Raw genomic sequence first — 20,763 nt, 5'->3', positions numbered from 1 at the left:
GTCACAAAGAATCAGATACAACTGAGCGACTAAGCACCCACACATCATTATTATTCCATGTTCACAGATAATGGAACTGAGGCCCAAAGAAATTGTATAATTTGCCCCAGATCATGTGCTACTAAGTGTGGAGTCCAGATATGGACCCAGGTATTCCAGCTCCAGAGCCAGTGCTCTTCTGCTCTATTTATACCATAGCTTCCTAACAATGCAACAACATAGGTGATCAGCACATGTTTGGGTAGATGACAGTAGTGACTCTGAGAGAAGGAGAACAAAGGAAGAGATCTGGATTGAAGCTAAACCAAACTGTGCATGACTGCCATGAGCTCACTCTGCACACTCTCCTGGGTGGGGAGCCCAGGACTATCTTGAGGGCTCTGCACCCAAACTCAGCTCTAAGAGGGTGGCTGCTACTGGAGGAGCTGAAAGAAGGCCTGTCTGCAGCCCATAAAGAAGACCTTTCTTCAACCACATCCCGGGCCCTGGGTATGTGCCTACAGCTGGGAACAGCACTCTCTGACCCTCCAAGAGCCTTCCCTAAGGCAACAGAGTAGAGAAAATGGCCAGGGCAGTCCCTGCCTCCTCTCCACACTTTCCCAAGATCCTAGGAGAGTACAGGGACCAGGCATTTCTCAGAGACGGGGGTGAGAATGAGGGGCAGCTGAGAAGGAGAGGTGGGAGGAGGCACCATCAAGCTGGGCTACAAATGATAGCTTTGTTCATTAGACCATTTGGTTTTTCCTTCCTCAATACCTAAATGATTTTGATTTTTCCTTCCTTTTTCTTTTTTAGTTAAAATATTTTTGATTCATAAACTATTTTAATCTCTTCTTTTGTCTAACACTGGCTTTGGGAGCAGGAAATACAGTCTAATTACAGTTTTGACTGCATCCCATGGTATATGAGAAGACTGCACTTCTAGTATCTTTTAATATACTATGTACTTGGCTCCTTTCACAAAAACAGTTATTTAATAGTTTTCAAGCAACTGAATAGCTTTTGATTAGCTTAGAACTCTACACCTCCAAAGTCATTATATGGTGTTGATTGCTTTTTTTAACCGATCATATTTTTCAAACAGACCCTAAATATCCTAGCAAAAGATCTCTGTATTCTTGAGAAATATTTATCCTCCAATTTAAAATTTTTTCTGAAACATTTTGTTAAATCAGTCCTAATTAAATGTGGCAAAAAACTGTTTCCTTTATTCTGCTGAAAACTATTTAATCATTGCTTTCTTTGTCCTACATATTTTGATAACAGGCTGCACAGATTCTGTACATGTAATTATTTCTAAGAGTCAGAGAACCTGTACTCAGATCCTGATTTGTCTTTAAATCTGTTGCATTACATTGGCAGAAATCACTTCATATTTCTGGACCTAGGTTTTCCTTTTTACATAACATGGGGAGCTGAATTAAAACTTTCAAAATTATCCTCTGACAATAGCATTCTAGGACAGCTTTCAGTTAGGCTTACATTTACCACCAGGGTCACCATCTCCCTTCCCTTCAGCTCCAAAGTAATCTTTTAAACCAGATTATGAAAGAAGAGAAGACCAACTAGATCCTGAGAATCACCACATTGTTCTTGAAAAAGAATTCTTTCTTCATGCACACACACACACAACACGTGACATATACAATGCCTGACTGTGAACTTTTCAATAATCAAATGCAATGGACCAATGAGAAAATTTCAATTCTGGACAACTAGCAAGTATTCGGTAAAGGAATTATTTCTTTTACTTAGGGGCAAATACCAAAAGCCCACATGCCTAGGAGGATCCCAGCAACCCTGTATCTCCCTGGCAATGTTGCCAAAGAGGCTAAGCTTTGGAAAGGATCCAATGGAACAATCAAAGAGAAATTTGAGACTCAGAGGGATTAAACTTAGAATCTTCAACTTCCACAGCCCAGGTGTCACCACAGTATTTAGTCAGATTTGACTCAAGTCACTGCCAGGAAAGACCCAGACACGAGGGTAGGTACAAAGCTCAGCAGACATCTTAAAAATCAACTATTTCTTCAAGGACTCAAGATGCTGGAACAAAATAATATGGATTGGCTTCAACTTATAATACCTATCTACTATGAAAATTTACAAGAACCATGGCTAAATGTACATAAAATGTGCAAGAAAAATGGGAGTGTTTCCTGGACTGGACTCAATCACACTGGACAAGTCACATAAAGAATGCTGCTAATCCAAAACCTTGACTTCAGGTGCTCTGAGACCTCCAGCATGTTAAATCATGAGCCCTAAAAGCAGTGCTCTGGTTCCCAAGGACTGATAAAAAATTACTGTTGGAATTCAACCACTACGCTGCGAAAGATGGTTCAACGCCCTCTCTTCAGTTTAAATATCCCCTCCAAGTAGGTCCTTACATGTAGCAGAAAGTGACCAGTCTGCTGATCAGGGCAGGGGCTGAGACACACCAGGTGCTTCCCCTGAGCACATCAACAGCTGAATTTAAAATGTGGGAAAAGATACAGAACTGGAGACAAGACAGCCATGACCAGGAGAGAAAGGTTCCCTGGACTGGAACTTTCCCTTGAAAATGTAGGAGACCAAAGGAAAAGACCAACACCACCGAGATTTTACCCACGTCATTCCCCTTTCCTGGACTGAAATTCTATTTCTTTTCCAAATATGAAAACCCTATTTGGAACCCCAGTTTATACTCCGTCTCTCTAAAACTTTCCCAAACCCACCTATTCCCCCAAAACTGCTCAATTCTCCTAACTCAAACATGTCTCGTTTCACTCATCTAACAATAATGCTCCTTCTGTCTTCTGGCATGTCACCTTCTTGTTTGAAGACATCATGTCATCATTCCACTATTATTTAGCTTTTCACATACTTGTACCTCAATTCCTAAATTTGATTTTAATCTTCCTTCCTGAAAGTGAAGTCCATAATCATTTTAGCTTTTTTTCTCTAAAGGCAGCTGTTCAACATATTGATGAAGGAAGGAGCAGGGGAAGGCAACACAGTACAGAAATGCTCCCTGGTAGGAAGAGCTGAGCCCAGAAAGGGCACCAAAATTCCACTCCAGCTGAGAACCAACAGCTGAACAGGCAGACGCCTGAACACATCTTTTGAAAGCAGGGACGGAAAGGAAGAAAAGACTGAAAGAAAGAGTACTGGGAAGAAAGTGAGGAGGGGAAAGAAAAATAGAGAAAGGAGGAGAAAGAGAGGGAAGGAGGAGAGAAGAATGAAAGAATGGAAGGAAAGAAAGATGGACAGAACGATGGAGGAAAGAGCAGGAGGATGAGGGAGTGTGAAAAAGGGAAAGATAAAGGGATGGAGGACACATCTTACCCTTGAGCTTCCAGGTCCTCCATGTTCATTCTTCTTCCCTCTCTATTTCCAAAATGTCTCTTGGGGGCTTACAAGGCACCTAGTTCCAGGCTGCCTGATGCACCTGCATAAAGATGTGTGGGAACCACTTCCAAGGCCAATTCGCTTCACTGGTAAGCAACCACTATCTCCTGTGAGCACAGCACCGCTGGTCTAGGGAAGCAAGTCCCAGAAATGCTGTGTCTCATGCCCCAGGGCTTGGAGCTCTGGAGGATATCTAGGCAAAAGCCTGGGCACTGCTGGCCCTCCACCAGGAATGCGGCAGGAGGCCTTCTCCTCTTATTTGTGGCAAGGCATCACATGATGCATTCAACTCACCAGCTTCCTGGGCAGCCCATCAGGGAATCAGGGCTCCTGGACTTCACAGAGCGGGGGCAGGGAGTACCCTGAGGACAACGACTGGCACGCAGCCATGCCTCCCTCACTGCCAACCCCCAAGGCACTGCCCTCACCCCTCCTGCACCTGCTTCCTCCAAGCATCCCCAGGAGCTGAGGAGCCAGATGCTCAGTGCAGACTGTGCCCCAGACAACACAATGCACAGCTATTTATGGTAATAAAATGTCCCCAGGTCCACTGTTCCCTTTTCCTCTAAAAGAAACGCTACCATGTCACAAGTTTAATGTAGGTATTTTTTTCAAAGACATTTACCATGAAGAACACATCCGCTGAAGAAACAACGAAGGGGTTCTTGATGGGAAAAGAAAAAGGTCTCAGCCTCAGGGAGGTCTGTAAACTCCCGAAACTGGAGGCAGACTTTTGTGTACAAGTAAGTGTGTTCAGTTTTTAGGTGAGAGAATCTATAGCTTTCAGTAGATTCTCCAAGGGAACTGTGGCCCAAACAAGAGGAAAACTACCGACATAAACAAGGAGCTTATCAGTGAACGGGAAAGGTTTCGGTTATTTGCCAAAAACAACAGAATTTCATGGAGACACATTTCTTAGAACTAACCAGTTTTGCTAAGATGACAATTTAATTCAATCCTAGTTTTTTAAGGAGTCTCCATACTGTCTTCTATAGTGGCTGAAGACATACTGATGGCTAACAAACACATGCAAAGATGCTCAACCTCACTCATTATTAGAGAAATGCAAGACAACTGGATTTTAAAATAAGAGCTTTCTTCCCCTTCCATCCCTCACTCAGAGGCAGTGGTCTTTGGGCCTGTTTGTCTGTCCCCATGAGGCCTGCAGCAGATCTGCTGAGGATGGCAAGGGAAGGCCATGGAAACGTGCGCATATGCTTCATTAAGCGCACGACTACCGGCTCATCACTGCTCTGGATGAAATTCCAAATGAGCAAACCTTGAAAATACTTTGCCTTCTGTCCATCCAATTGCACTCTCCAGAAATAAAAAGTGGCGGTTACGGTTTTCACATACCACATCATTGTCTTGAAACTTAAAATATACTAGAAGAATAACCATGGAGCTATGTGAAATAGTTAAGTAAGCTCTAACACAGCACTGCTGGGGTATGAAGAAGAATCAGGGCAATGTACTTGAGCAAGCACTGAAACACAAAATAATAGGAAAATCTGCTTTATCATTTTATTTTTAAAAAGCCATTAGCAGACACTACAGCTATTAATCACTCCTCACATATGGCATGGCTGTCACCTTTATGAATCATGTTTTTATCTTGAAAAGATTGTCCTTTATTACCTTTCCTTTTGCACATTCCTTAGGAGTTGTAAAATAAGAAAACAGGAAAAGCTCTGAGATTCTGAGTGCCAGGATCAACGTCTAAAAATAAAGCAAGCAAGAAAGTGTGTTACAGTTTTAAATTGCGTACAATTTTGTGAAGCTGACTATTAGCACCTTGATTTCCAAGCTTTAGAAAGCATGCCATCTCTTCTACTGAAGAACTTTGCCTCAACTGCACATGAAATCTTCTAAGCCCTAAGTAGGAAGTAACAGAAATATTCAGACAGCTGTTATTTCAGATGAAGGACTTAAATAACTGATTCAAAGTAATGGGCATGGTATTGCATCAGTATATAATACAATTTATCTGAAAAATAAATTTGGTAAATATACATTCATGGGAAACATGAAGATACACATATAAAGGAAGAAGGAAAGTCTGTGATCAGATACTTACTTTTAAAAACAGAACAACAGAAGCAACCAATATAAATCTAATGACCCCAGAGAATGTGCCTTAATTTTCTCACTTGACCTAATCATGCAATTTCCTGAACTGCAACTTTAGCCACACTTCAGCAGATCAATCCCTCTACCTCCAGTCCTAAGATTTAAAAAAATTCAGAAGTTCTAAGAACTACGAGCTCTCAAAAATTAAAAATCTAGAATGAACAAATTCTGCTTTTCCAGCAAGAGTAGGCAATCTGTCGCTGCAACATGCCTCCTAGCCACGGAGCTTAAAGGTGTGAGAGTCCGACATAGCACAAACTGTATAGTGCTCCATGCTGGTCCTGTCCTTTCTACCCATCTCCTCCTAAAGGGTCCTGCACATGAAAGCCAAGAGCAAGTGAGCAGGCCTCACCTTCCTCAGCCCTGGGCTGCTCACATCCTGCTTGACCTTAGCCTTCAGACCTGCCACAGTGAGTAAGTGTGGGATGGGAGGAGGCAGGGCCACTCAGCTGAACCCCAGTGCTCTGAGGGCTGCAATTCCTGAAAGGAAAACCAAGGTGCAGCCTGGATGCAGATGCAAAGGCTGAGGCTCTGCTTATGTATCCGCAGAGGCAGCCTGTCACCCTCCCAAATGAATGAATGAATAAATGATGACCCCACAGTCAACTCTCTGGAGCTAAGCAGATGGAAACTCTGGCTATCTCCTCGGGAAAGGGGACCATAGGAACTCCAAGTCCTAAAGGAAGAAACAGCATAAGCTTTGAATCAGTAGTCTGCTGCCAGATCACAAGATGGAGCATGAGCCTTTCTCCCCCATAGCACAGCTCATGTTTCTCCCTGAGTGGAAGACTAATGCCATCACCTGTCCTTCCCTCCATCCCCTACCACATCATCCACCTACCACTCACCACTCTTTGGACTGTGATTTGGGACATCTGGCATGTACCCAAGGTCACACCACGAGCTGCAGAACACAAACAACGATCCACAAAGCAACTCGAAACAGCCATTAAGCATAATTTGGATGCTCTCAACTCTTAACCCTCCTTGTTTCTCTCCATATAAGACACTCGATACACAGTAGCAGCAGATGGTCATGCTTTTTGACATTGCCTAATAACTCTGGCTCATGCTGAATGAACATGACTGATGAGGATTCAAGAGGCTGTAGCTGTCACTTTACAGACTAGGGTGCAAAGCATAAATGTTCATCTCCTCTAATATTTTAAGTTTCCACCTAAGTAACCACATTGCATGCTATGTGCTCAGTCACTTCAGTCGTGTCTGACTCTTTACAACCCTAAGGACTGTAGCCCACCAGGGCGCCTCTGTCCATGGTATTCTCCCAACAAGAATACTGAAGTAGGGTGCCATTTCCTACTCCAGGGTATCTTCTTGACCCAGGGATCAAACGCAAGTCTCTTAAGTCTCCTGCATTGGTAGGCAAATTCTTTACCAGTAGTGTCACCTAGGAAACCCAAGTAACCACAATGCATCTCGCTAAATAAATGTTGTGTCTTCTCCCCAACTTAGGGAAGACAATGTTCCCATGATGTCAGGTGGATTTCCATTATTCCATCCTCATAGATAATAACTCCATCCCTTCCTGCAAGTGTTCACTGGGTAGAAACTGAGGCTGACTGTTGGCAAGGTAGACACACAGCAGACATGGAGGGTCAGTGAGCAGGTCTGGTTTTCCCTGAGCCCCATCCCTGGACAGGGAGGGCTAGTGAGGAGCAGAGGCCCAGCTACCTTTCATGGTAGCTACCATTCTTATCTTTTTATTTTTTTGGCCATATGGCTTGCAGGATCTTAGTTCCCTAACCAGGGATTAAACTCATGCCCTTGGAAATCCTAATCATTGGACAGACAGGCAATTCCTTATGCTTGCTTTAGAAAATAGAGGTTCTAGAAAATGGACCTAACAATCTACAAAACCAACAGGGTTCATCACTGAGACCTGCTCACATGAGCCCATGGACTCAAAAACAGAATTCTGGGCAAAAAGCTCACGATTTACAAACAGCAAAAGAAACATAGCTAAAAGGATTCGCAGGAGATGGCCTCTCAGGGGATGTAACATAATCCCCCGTTTGATGTGATGGTGAAAAGGAGATTCAACTTGCCTCATGCCTTGGATCTTCCTACAATTACCTCTTTCCAGGAAAATATTTCCTCTAAAATGTTACAGTCACCAGGCAAAACATGTGCTCTGCAGAAATGCCATGTGAAGGACTCCATGTTACCTCAGGTCGACCAACAGAGATGCTTGGTGTCAAAATTCAGCCTTTAAGGAAGATGATGAATGATCATCCAGCGTCACTCATTTTTTTCATTTACTTTGATTTGTCTATGGAACATGCACGTGTGACACAAAATACCTGGATAAACATTTTAAAAGTTTCCCCATGAACCAGTGATCCACATGTTTGGCATCCAGAAGACCACAGTCAGATGACTGGAGGTTTCTCTTTCCTTCTTCTTATCCTAGGGTCTGCTACATTTAAATAACTGCACAGATCTTGCTGGAGAAGCCCCCCTCCCTTGCCACCAGTTCACTGGTTTCTATAAAAATAACAGGAGACCTGATCTCATTGATCATCCACCAAGAATTACACTGAATTATGGCAGCTCTGATTTGGTGATTTTACTCAGTAAAACTTAACAAGGCCATAAAACATTCAGAGTCAGGCAGAGCATTCGTATCTGAACAACCACAGACTGTTACACACAGACGGTAAGTATCTACTAGACCATCTCATGCTCATTAGACAATGAATACAAATGATGGGAAAGGCAGTATTTTAGTCATTAACCCACAATTAAACATGATTCAGCTGCCAACATTACATACAAACTGCCAGACTTGAGTCCAGTCCTCCATCTATTTCTCTCACTGTAACAAGACAGCAAGAGTGACCCCACAGTGCTTCTCTGGCCATGGCCTTTGCCCCAAGGAACATGGAAGGCAATGCACGTCAGTAACCTGTGTCAACTGTAACTTTTTAAATACCACCGGCTGGGATAGGAACCCTTCAGTGAACAATAAAGCCACCACATCTTGTTTTGTTCTGCAATTGGTCATTTAACTGTTGCTTTTCCTTATCATAAACACACATAATTTACTTAATTTAACATTTATTTGGCTGTGCCAGGTTTAGTTTTGGCACTCAGAATCTTTAGTTGAGGCCATGTGAGATCTAGTTCCCTGACCAGGGATAGAACCTCGACCTCCTGCATTAGGAATGCAGAGTCTTAGCCCCTAGAACACCAGGGAAGTCTCACAAACACACATTTGTGATTCCAAAGCAGGTCAGCCCTGTCTTTAGGAAGCCATCAGCACTAGAAGTAAAGACTGAGGCCCTGTGCTTTAAAAAAAATAGTTTAGGAGAAGTTTCTTATCTTTGATGGCTTACAGAAGTCATTAAGTCAAGTCAGGATTTAGAGCATAAGAAAATGGTACTATTTGCAGCCTGGTTTACTGTAGCAGTTCTCCAAGTATGAACCACATTGTTTTATATTCTAATACTGTAAATATTGATAGATTTAACATAAATAAGAAAAAAAATCTTTGAGGTTTTTAATAATTTATGAGAGTATAAAGGTGACCTGAGACCAAAAATCTAAGAACCTCTGCTTTAGTGGAGGGATTGTACATTTTTGAGTAAAATATTTTTTAAGTTTGCCTCCTTTGTTTCCCACTAGCTGTGTAACCTTAGCCCAGTTACTTAACTCTCTGATCTTCTGATCTTCCATTTTCTATGGATCAGACTAATCACCCTCATAATTATCTGCTCAAGCATGTTTCCCTGATTATGTCTGTGGTGTTGATTCCATATCCCCAGCACCTCGTATTGCACATGTCATGATACATGACAGGGTCTCAATAAATAATTATGAATTGATTGGTGGGGCAGTTGTGAGGCTTAAATAGGATAATATGTGTAAAGTGCTGCTGAGGTACCTGGAATATGGCAAATGTCACAGGTGCTCAGTAAATGTCAGATCCCTTTTCTCATCATCAATGCTATTCTCAGTCACACCCCACAGGAGAGAAAATTCACAGATTGTCCAAATAAAGTGAATATCTAAGGCACTGGTTCTCAAAGTGTGGTTCCCAAACCAGCAGCATCAGCATCACCTGGGATATTGTCAGAGATACAAATTATTTGACTCTAACACTAGACCCCAGAGAAGGTAATGGTACCCCACTCCAGGACTCTTGCCTGGAAAATCCCATGGATGGAGGAGCCTGGTAGGCTGCAGTCCATGGGATCGCTAAGAGTCGGACATGACTGAGCGATTTCACTTTCACTTTTTACTTTCATGCATTGGAGAAGGAAATGGCAACTCACTCCAGTGTTCTTGCCTGGAGAATCCCAGGGACGGGAGAGCCTAGTAGGCTGCCATCTACGGGGTCGCACAGAGTCGGACATAACTGAAGCGACTTAGCAGCAGCAGCAACACTATACCCATCAAATCAGAAACCCTGATGGTGGGGCCCATAGATCTGTGCTGTAACAAGAGGCCTGCAGGAGATTTCCTGATTCCTTCTCCAGCGTGAGAACAATATGAATGGGGTCTCCCTAAAAAACAAATATCTTGCACTAGCAGAATTGTGGATTTGACAGTACAGTGTACCCAACATGCTATCTATTGCTGGCTGCCCAGAATCTTTTGGGCGAAGATAGGAGATATATCCCTGGAGAAGAAAATGGCAACCCATGTCCAGTATTCTTGCCTGGAAAATCCATGGACAGATGAGCCTGGCGGGCTACAGTCCATGGGGTCATAAAGAATCAGACATGACTGAGCATGCCCCCCCCCCACACACACACAGGAGATATATAAATACAATAAACGTCTGATGTGAAGTCTTGTAGGGCAGAGTGATTCATTGTGTATTCTGGCTGTGTATCTGGGGGCCAGTGCTAAACATACTTTGCATTTGAAGTAAATCTGGAATCAGCAGGCGGTTTTACCTTGGAGAAACCCTGTCCTTGAGTCATCTCTGTGGCTAGGCATAAACTTGTGTGTGGAAACAGAGGTGAGGGGAACAGAAGGAAGGTGAATGATTGTGTTAGAAGCTGCGAGAGCACACATTTTACTGCTAGTTTCTACTGTACCGTCACACACTTCTAGTTGTCACTACTCCCTCACAACACAGCAAACCACTGCCTTTAGGGTAATTGCTCCTAAACACTAACCTTTGAGGGATGCCATCAGCCACCAGCAGTGACGGTCTGAGGAGTTTCCATGAGCCCACAATACGATCAGATCTTGGGATGCACATATCTTCCAAGGCTCACAGCAACCCCAGGGCACAGGCTCTCACATTATTCTCATTTTACATCTGTAGAAACTGAGCTTCAGGAGATTAAGCAGAGCTGGAATTCAAACTCAGGAACACTAATGATTCTATCTACCCACTCAGAATACAATATAATAGATGACACTTTAGGTAAGGGCTATGATTCAAAGCCAAAATGATTTTTGAAAAAATTTCCATAAATTGTTCACCAAGTACAATACATTATATGTATGACATTATAACATCATACAGTAATATATCCGTACAATGTCACACATTAGGTTATATAATAGAAAGCAAACACTCAAAATGCAATATGAGCATTTTTAACAAGTAATCGAGGGTGCGGAGTTTACTTTAAGGAAATTAAATGTACACTGCAGTCACTGACGAACCTGACTCAGATGCAGGATGTAAGATAAGGAAACAGGCACACATAGAAGGAAAACCCTATGTACCAGAAGGTTCTAAGCACTCTGGTCACAGCGAGCAGCACACAACACAGCCACTACCTGGGGAAGCCCATGGTACCCTGGGGTGGCAGGCACACTTGTGCATACCAGTGCCACACAACTGGGGCTAGACAGCAGCCATTCAGGAGGATGTGAAAAGGGACGATTTGAGCCTTCTTGAGAGACTCAGACACAGAAGGACAGGTGAGATCCAAAGACCATATGAAACATGGATTTTAAAAAAACACCCTGGTTGAACCTTCCTACACTGTTCGCGGAAATGTAAATTGGTACAGCCACTATGGAGGGCAGTATAGAGCTTCATTAAAAAACTAAAAATAGAGTTGTCATATGATCCAGCAGTTCCACTCCTGGGTATACATCTGGGGAAAAAAAAGCAAACCATAATTTGAAAAAATACATGCACCCCAATGTTTACTGCAGCGCTGTTTGCAATAGGCAGGGTGCAGAAGTAACCTAAATGTCCAACAACAGATGAACTGATAAAGAAGACGTGGTACACACATACACAGTGAAATGTTACTCAGCCATAAAAAAAGACTGAAATAACGCCATTTGCAGCAACGTGGATGGATCTGGGGATTACTATGCCAAGTGAAATAAGTCAGACGAAGAAAGGTAAGTATTATATGATGTCACTTATATGTGGAGTCTGAAATATGATACAAATGAACTTATCTATCAAACAGAAACAGACCCACAGACATATAGAACAGACTTGTGGTTGCCAAGGGAGAGGGAGTCAGGGAGATGGATTGGGGGTTTGGGATTAGCAGAGGCAAACTATTATATAGAATGGATAAAAAAAAAAAAAACAAGGCCCTACTGTATAGCACAAGGAACTATAGTCAATATCCTATGGAAATGAAGATTTAAAAAAGGAAAATAATTCTCTAGTCTTGAAAACGGGATGGGGGGGCACCCTGGGTGTGAGTCTTCTTCCTCCCCCATTTTCAGTGCTTTGGCATTAGTCCAATTATTAATAAAATGGAACTAACATCTAACCCACAGAATATGTATTTGTAGTGATTTCAGGTATTTATATTTCTATAGTGGAATAATCTTTTCTGCAAATGTGTATTATCTGAAAGAAATTAAAACTCCTTTTTAAAAAGCATTATATCCCCTTTTAATCTTCTCTGGGAAGAACAGAGCAAGAAGGGGAGATGGAGAAAGACCAGTCCAGGTCCTCTGCTGCCTTACACAGTTTTATCCTCATTTTTACAAATGAGGAAATACAACTTGAGAGATTTAGTAATCTTCCCAAAACCAAACAGCTGCTGAGTGGCAGAACCAGGATCTGAACCAAGTCTGTTTACCTTCTAAGCCTAAGGTCTTATCTTGAAAAAACTCAATAAATATTTATCTTTATCAATTATGTTACAGTCTAGTGATCCAGATAAGAGTGAGAGAAAAAGAAACAGCATTATTAATGCAAGTGATCAAACTTTCTGAAGCAGCGGCCAGATGCCTGGCCCTGTTTGGGGTTCAGCAGTAAGCAAGACAAGAGGAGTTCTGCATCCTGGGAAGCACGTAGTTGGGAGGAGAAGTGGGTGCAGGTTGAGTAATGAATTTCATCTTGCTGGGCCTCTGTTTCCTCAACTGGAAACTGGGAAGAGGTGTTTCTAATTTTATGAGATGATTCAGCCCTCACATTCTCTGATTCCGTAAGAAGTGTTTGTTTTCCTGTCTCTTTAAAATTCAGTCAGGCTATGAAATGTGATGAATGTTGTTAGCTGCTCCCCAAATCAACTGTTTCCACCCCTTTTCTCAGGCCAGGCATTCCTGCCAACATAATTCACAGTCAATCAAGTCACAGAACCTGCAGGGCACCAGCAGAAGAATGACAACCCTAGTTTTCCCGGAGCACAGCTACCTACCTGGGCAAGTAAACTTAACTCACCTGGCCCAGCTGGCCATCCCTGGTTTCCTATCGACACCATCTCAGACTTCCCTGGAGGGCCAACAGTTAAGAATGCACCTGCCCATACACTGGATTCGATTCCACGTGCTGCAGAACAGTTAAGCGCATGCGCCACAGCTGCTGAGCCACACTACAGAGCTCGAGACCTGCAGCCGCTGAAGCCTGTGCACCCAAGCCCGTGCTCCACAACAAGAGGGGCCACCCCAGGAGAGGACGGCACACCCCGGCAAGAGAGTGGCCCTCACCCGCCACAGCTAGAGAAAGCCCCCGTGCAGCAACGGAAGGCCAAGAACAGCCAAAACAAATACAGTAAAAATTAAATCAAAAACACCCCACCACCTCAGGCACACACCTGGTTTTCCCATATTGTCTGCAAGTGACTCATTGAAATAACTGCACAAATATAACAAAGACATCAAATCAGGCATCCTCTGTCCCCACTGCCTACTAATACAGTTTTCCCCAGTGCTTACTAATAATCAGTGTTTTGTCACTTTAATGATAAAGTATTTCTTTCAACCATTCTGCTGCCCTCATTATTTTTTCATTTTTGTGATTTGTATTGACCACATCTGTAATACTTTAAAAACAGAACCCTGATTTAGGTTGTTCCAGACCCAACCGTTAGAAGTAAGGATTTTGCTATTATATTTCTGTTTCCTTTAAAAATCATTTTCCGGCTTAATTGAAAATAAGTCAATTATATAGGCATTTATCTTAATGATATTGATGAAAACAACACATAGAGGGCAGTAGTACAAGTTGGTTGGACTTAAGAACCTCTATTAGCACAGTTAAATATACATATAAACCAAAGCACATGCTGAGAGAGATTTCATCCCCTTTTCCCTCCCTCAGAACTACCCTCTATATACGATTCCTTAAAATGTAGGGAGATGAAAAACGTGAGTGTAAAGAACTTGAGAGACCATTTCCCAGGGTCTCTGAGACAAAGCAAACGACTCAGCCTCTTTCAACCCACACGGTTTGTTCATCTCTCTCTCATCATCACCATCTGCCCCTCAAGCCACAACTCCAAACCAGGGGAACCCCATATTGGCTGATTCCAGTACCTAACTCAGCCTAGAGCATAGAGGCTGTGTTCAGCGACTGTTCAACAGATGGATGCCTGAGACCCTTCTGCTGAAGGGAGGGGTATAGGGACAGGAGGAAAAGGTTCAAATGGAAAGGGAAGAAGGAAGTTCAGTGAGAACTCTCAAGAGAAAGGTCACAGGGATGAGCACAGCCTGCCCACTAAAAGGCCACTTCTACACACTCCACATTCACCACCACAAGCTTCATGTTCCAGAGGCCAACAGCCACGCAGGCCTGCAGCTTGCAAACCTGCAAGCCCGAGATTCGAGCCAGGCATTTCTGGGTCTGGAGTCCTGCCTCCAGAGAAACAAAGGGGTGTGAGACTGCAGAGAGCATGTCAGGTATCCAGGCGCTAAGACCCTACCAGGCTGCAGCGCCCCATCCGATACTGAAGGCAGATCTCTGTCTCCTCTGTGAGGCAAGGCGGTTTGAGACAGAGAATCAGAGGCGCCCGTAACCAACCCCTCCTCTATGGGCTTCTCCTTGGGGTTCTGTCACCCTCATCTCCAACCCCACCTCCCAGCCAGGAGGTCCGGCCTGGGAGCTCCAGGAGGGCTCCGCTGGTGCTCCGGCGCCCTCTAGCGGCGGTCCGCTCTAACGCCATCTCTCAGCCCTTCCTCCTTTCTCCCTCTCCAGTTCTGGGGGATGCACCCGCCTTGGGCACTAGCCAGCCTGATTTTGTTCCTCTTCTCCAAGAGCGGTGAAGTGCCCTACACAGGTTAGCATCTCTTGAAGAAGGAAGCTTTTTTAGTCAATACACCTTAAACCTGAGAAGGTTGCTTCTAGAATTAACCTTAAGTACTACATTGTTCTCCTGATGTTTGAGGCAGCAGCCCTAGTTTTCTACGTCAGAAGAAAGTCAGCAATATGATGTTCTGAGCCAGAGATGGAAAAGCAACATTTTAGAAAGTTTGTTCTTTTTGAATGGATCTTTCATGTAAGATAGAATAAAGGATTCCCCTGTGGATTTTCTTAAACCGGATACACATAAAATCTCTATTTACTTTATTGACTCAATTGTGACATTTAAAATAGAAAGTTAGGACTGAGCATGAGCAATTCTTCACAAAACATGCACATTAACAGGGATGGCTGCAGATAATGACTTTGTTCAAATTGAATCACATCTATTGGGTAAATATTGCACTGGCTCCAAGAGAGAGCAAAATATATTAAGACTCAAGACAGCCAGTGAAGGTAGGAGAGCCCTTCCCCCACCATCATCCCATCCATGGCCACCACCACAGTAATTATCTCCAGGGAATGTGAGTCTCTTCTCAGAGTCGAGAGACTTGCTTAGTAATCAAGAGGGTTGCTTAGTGAGTTCCCTGATCTTGAGCATGTCATCTCTCTGAGGCTCAGTTCCCACATCTGTCAAATTAAACAGCTGGAGTCAATAGATGATCCCCAAGCTCTCTTCTGGTTCTGACAGTCAAGGAGTCAAAGTGATATAATTGTTGTTCACAGTTCAGAGATAAGCCCACCACAGCCTAGCTTAAAGGGGCTCCCCCACCCATACGAGGGCAACAAAATCACAGTACACGGATAAACCTTCTTCAAGACTTGCCTTCAGTCCTTCTATGTTCCCTCAGTTAAAAAGCTAGTGGTTCTCAAGATGCTTGCCCAAGATGACAACACCAAAGAAAAGACTTCCCAGCATTTGCTAACTTAGGGAAAACATATACTATATGTCATATATATTTAGTAGTTTGTAGCAGAAAGCTCCCACATAAATGTGATTTCTAGTACAGAAAAGACTAAAACTATATGTAGGCATTACTATGTTTTTACTCTGCAGTCACAAGTTTTAGCAGATTGGTTGGATTTAATGCTAACTGAGGTTCTACTCTATATTGTCTATTTCAAATAACACAGAAAATATAACATTTTGCCTGACCCATTGATTGGGCCTGATTTTGGACTTATCAACCTCCACAAGAACTTCTCACTCAGGGACTTCCCTGGTGGTCCAGTGGCTAAGACTCTGTGCTCCCAATGCTGGGGGCCTGGGTTCAACCCCTGGTCAGGGAACTAGATCCCACATGCCACAGCTAAGAGTTTGAATGCTGCAGTGAAGATTTGACACAGCCAAATAAATAAATATATTTTTTAAAAAAAGAACTTCTCACTCAAAGAAAGGATATGTTACTCCAGCCCCCTTAATTTTGATAACATGCTTCCTCAAAAGAAAGACCATTCTAGAATTTTTAGAACATGCTAAAAAGAATTAAAGTTCTATAATCTGTCTTTACTATCTACATTCAATCAGAAGAAAAGCAAAGTTAAAGGCAACTCTATTATCATATGCTGGCAGGTCAGTTTTAATGCACTATAGGATGGTCTTGAACTATGTGACATTTTATTTTAAGTGCATTGAAACTTTTCTTTCTTGATAGACATTCTGTGACTCCGATATACTGGCTACTGTTGCCAAGGAAATATGACTTTGGGTTACTGCAGGGATCCAAAGAGGCTTCTGTTTCTGTTCTTGTTGCTTTTTATTAAATATTAACATGACAAAAATGGAAAAAAAATAAATATAGAGAATAAATTCAGCCCCTTTTCTTTTCAAAATGCATGAAATACAGATCCTCTGGTCACATCTCTGATTTAAAAATACAAAGATTTGTGAAGTGACTTTCCAAACTGGTTTAGAGACTTTCTCTCAACCAGTGAGGCTGGTACCACCAGAGTTCTCTTATTTTTTTGTTCTGGACTGAGGCCTCTGTGACAGTAAGGGACACTGATTATACACAATATTAACTACTAACCGCCAATGTATTTACCTCCAAGTGGGAAAATCCTTTCTTTATGTGAATAAAGGTGGTTAAAGGTCCAGCGTATTATATTTCAGAAAACTTGCAAAGAGAAGACAGAGAAATACATGGTGCAAACTCTATAAATACCTTCAGATGAGGTTCAAAAGATTTCAATATAGATGAGAATAAAGATTTCACAATTGACCCATTTTTTCCCCCCTCTGTGATTCCTTCTAGCTAGTGGAGTCTAAAGGTTTTCAGTCATGATAGTGGACTCAATCACTGGATAATGAGGATACAGCCTCTATTTCCTGGAATACTACATAAAACTGCTCTGGAAACAGATAACAACTTTGCTTCCCACTAACTAAAGTACAATATTTTAAAATCAGATGCCCACATGCAGATCAAGAAACCTGTCGGACAAGGCATTTTTTAATCAAAACCTCAACAAGCAGGGTCTCCTTAAGACAAACCAAGGATTCAAGCAAAATGCCATGCTACTACCAGAGACCTGAAGATAAACAGGAAGTCTGTGACAACCTAGAGGGGTGGGATGGAGAGGGTGATGGGAGGGAGGTTCAAGAGAGTGGGGACATATGGCTGATTCATGTTGATGTTTGGCAGAAACCAACAAAATTCTGTAATTATTCAATTTAAAAATAAATAAATCAGTAAAAAGAAACACACAGATCTCAGAGCAACTATTTTTAAAGAGATATTCAGAAACTGTAGGAAACTGCTTGTCTTATGCTGAGAAGCTCACTGCTCCCAATAACTTATGCCAGGATGAGCACTCATAGGAACAGTATAGGTTTGACATCTGTGAACCTTTTCACAGGGCAACACGTTAGCAGACCTTTGGTTCCATTATAGGAAAGCTCTTCTGACTGATGGTTTTCCTGGTGGCTTGGTAGTAAAGAAGCCACCTACCAATGCAGGCAACTTAAGGGATGAGGGTTCGATCTCTGGGTTGGGAAGATCCCCTGAAGGAGAAAATGGTAACCCACTCCAGTATTCTTGCCTGGGAAATCCCATGGACAGAGGAGCCTGGTAGGCTAAGTCCATGGAGTTGCAAAAGAGTCAGACACAAATTAGTGACTAAACAACTTCTCACTGAACCATTAAAACCAGCCCAGGATTCAACAGCCACTCCCACTATGGAGGGATACTTCTTTTTATGTGATGCTTAGAGGAAATCACCTAGTTTTCATGTGGTTTGAGTTTGGTCCTATGAAACCCTCAGAAGTTCCCTCCAGAGAGAAATGAGGAGATCCTTGCCTTTATTAATATGCACAATGAACACAGGTGTCCTGGCTGTACTTGCCAAACCTATTTTTATCCACCTCCCTACATGTAGGTACCTTTCATCTGCTCTGAACTCAGACCTATCTGTTAGAGTGATTTTGTCAGTATTTCTTTTAAAATGGACTGATAATAAAATGAATTTAACCTAGAAGCAGCAGTTTAGTAAGGGAAATGAAAACATCAGAAGTTATCTAATCACAACCACAGCCATCCAGAGCTCTGTCTTATCTGCTGGGTAATAAAAACGGAACCTTCCTAAGCTTGAAGAACATCAAATGAAGTAAGCAAAGCTGTTCGCCTGTGGCTTTTGAGGGGATCGTTATGAAGCTTAACCAGTCAGTAGTTCAGTCACTCAGTTGTGTCCCACTCTTCGTGATCCCACGGACTGCAGCAAGCCAGGCTTCCCCGTCCATACCAACTCCTGGAGCCTACACAAACTCATGTCCATTGAGTTGGTGATGCCATCCAACCATGTCATCCTCTGTCATCCCCTTCTCCTCCCACCTTCAATCTTTCCCAGCATCAGGGTCTTTTCAACCAGTGTACAGGAAGTAGAAAACAGTGGCATGGATTTGAAACACCTGTGTTCTAGGAAAGTTGGTTTGTTTGTTTGTTTCCCCCCAGGGGTGGGGAGAGTGGGAAAGTGCAGGGGGGAGGTTGTTTTAACATAAAGCAAAAGAGTAAAACACAAAGCCGGTCCTTGAGAACAGAGATTGTTAAGAGGGCAGCAGGGAGAAGGCATGGGGAGAAAAGCACATCTCCTCTGAAGTGAAGGTAGCTTTTCCAAAAGAATAGGGCTTAGTATCAGTTTCGGGAGAACACTTTAAAATACCTTGGACAGCTCAAAACTCCTGGTTAGGGAACCAAAAACCAAGTGAGCCACAGCAGTGCTTCAAAAATCCTGGCAAAGCAGCAAGAGGATGAGGAGCTGGTTTTGCATAGTTTTGAATACAGGAGGTAAGAAGCAGAAGCATCAGCTCCAAAAGGCACTAAAATCCTCTGGCATCAATGGGTCAGTTGCAGGGGGGGGCGTGGATGGAGGGTATTTCTCTCTTAAAGTCTCCCAGGACACTCATCCCCCCCTACACCACCGTATTATCTCTTCCTCCCTCCACCTCGGGTACCCCGGGGGCAGCACTTTTTAAGCTCGAGCCCCTAGGGACCATCTTTGCACCCTGGATTCTTCCGGGAGCCTGGCAAGTTCGGAGGCTGGAAGTCAGGCTTCCAAGGCCGCTAGAGGAGCGGTGGGACCTGGAGAAAGGGTGGGGGAACTGAAACCTTTAAAGCCTACCCTCGTCCTTCAAAGCGAGGGAGGAACGGATCTTCCTAACAGCACTTTTCAGAGATCAGCCTCCTCCCCAAACGACGGTGATCAGTACACACTTGACCCCGCAGGTACCAACTCCTAACTGTCCCCTTCAATTTCACCCTAAGGGTCCTTGGGCTTCTGTGACCGCTTTGGTCCCGACCTCTTTAGTGAGCTGCGGCCAGCGCTTCTGAGGTCCCTCAGTCCCAACCCCGTTCCCTCTCCGTGGTACTTAAACTAATAGAGGAGGGAGTGCAGAGGGACGTGGCTGAATCAAGGAAGCTGAGGACCAAGGATGAGTTTTAAGCCAGAGAGCCCGGAATACAATTAAGTATTATCGCACCCTATCGTAGGGAGGGTAGGGAGGAAGGGGGGAGGTTAGGAGGCTGAGAAGCTGAGTCTCCCGGCGGCGCTCCAGCCCCGGGACCCCGCACAAGCCCCACCCCCATCCTCCCCGCTTTCCCGCCGTCAGGAGGCTAGATTCTGCGCCGCCAGGTCCCGATTCCCTCTGGACTGGCAGATCCACCCCCTTCCAACCTCCACCAGCCGAGCCTGCCAGGCGGAGGAGAGGGGCGCGGGGAGGGACCGAAGTTCCCCGGGACCAAGACGCTGCGCGCAGCTCTTCCTAGGCAGCAGCGCCGGCTCGGAGCGAAGCCCCGCACCTCAAAAGTTGGTCTCCGGCCGCAGCCCGGGACGCGCTGCAGGGTCCCGACCAACTTACCTGGCGCGGGCCCCGAAGGCGGACTGGGCTTCGGCGGGCGACCTGAACGCAGCTGCGGTGCGGCCGGGGGCGGGGACGCGGTCGGGCTCGGGGGGTCGTGCCGCCCTCCGCTCGGGCTCTTGGGCAGCTCAGCAACCGCGGAACGAAGAGGCGCCGAGCGGGGAGTTCGGGCTGCGCGGGGACCCGGGCTCCATGCCGGGGGCGGGGGCGGAGCCGCTCGGCCCTCGGCCACTCCGGGGGAGAGGTGGGGGCGCCGGGGAGGGGGCGGAGCGGGCGGGAGGGAGCAGGGCGCGACCCCGCGGCGGGGAACTCCGGCTCGGCGGAGAGCTTCCACCTTCTGACGAAACCCGCGCGCCCCACCGCCCTCGCGCTGCCGGCTCTGAGGCCTGGGAGCGAGCGCCCCCTG

General features: G+C 44.4%; 1 protein-coding gene across 2 annotated transcripts in view; it reads right to left on the bottom strand.

Annotated features, from left to right (window-relative positions):
* The window catches only part of CPNE4 (copine 4), a 636,937-nt gene extending 616,241 nt beyond the window's left edge, over positions 1–20,696 (bottom strand). The window contains exon 1 of one of the 2 annotated variants that reach the window (XM_027960460.3): positions 20,358–20,696. Coding sequence is in view for 1 of the 2 variants with exons in the window: in XM_060395793.1 (XP_060251776.1) it covers positions 3,328–3,356 (29 nt within the window). In the remaining variant the exon portion in view is untranslated. Of the gene's footprint in view, positions 1–3,327; positions 3,625–20,357 lie in introns of those variants that run through there. The other variant, XM_060395793.1, reaches the window with a different exon arrangement.
* Positions 20,697–20,763: the final 67 nt, after the last annotated feature.

Source organism: Ovis aries, chromosome 1 (assembly GCF_016772045.2).
Source record: "Ovis aries strain OAR_USU_Benz2616 breed Rambouillet chromosome 1, ARS-UI_Ramb_v3.0, whole genome shotgun sequence".
Taxonomy (NCBI): Eukaryota; Metazoa; Chordata; class Mammalia; order Artiodactyla; family Bovidae; genus Ovis; species Ovis aries.
The sequence above is the reverse complement of the archived record's forward strand: the minus strand, read 5'-3'. Positions and strand labels throughout refer to the sequence as shown.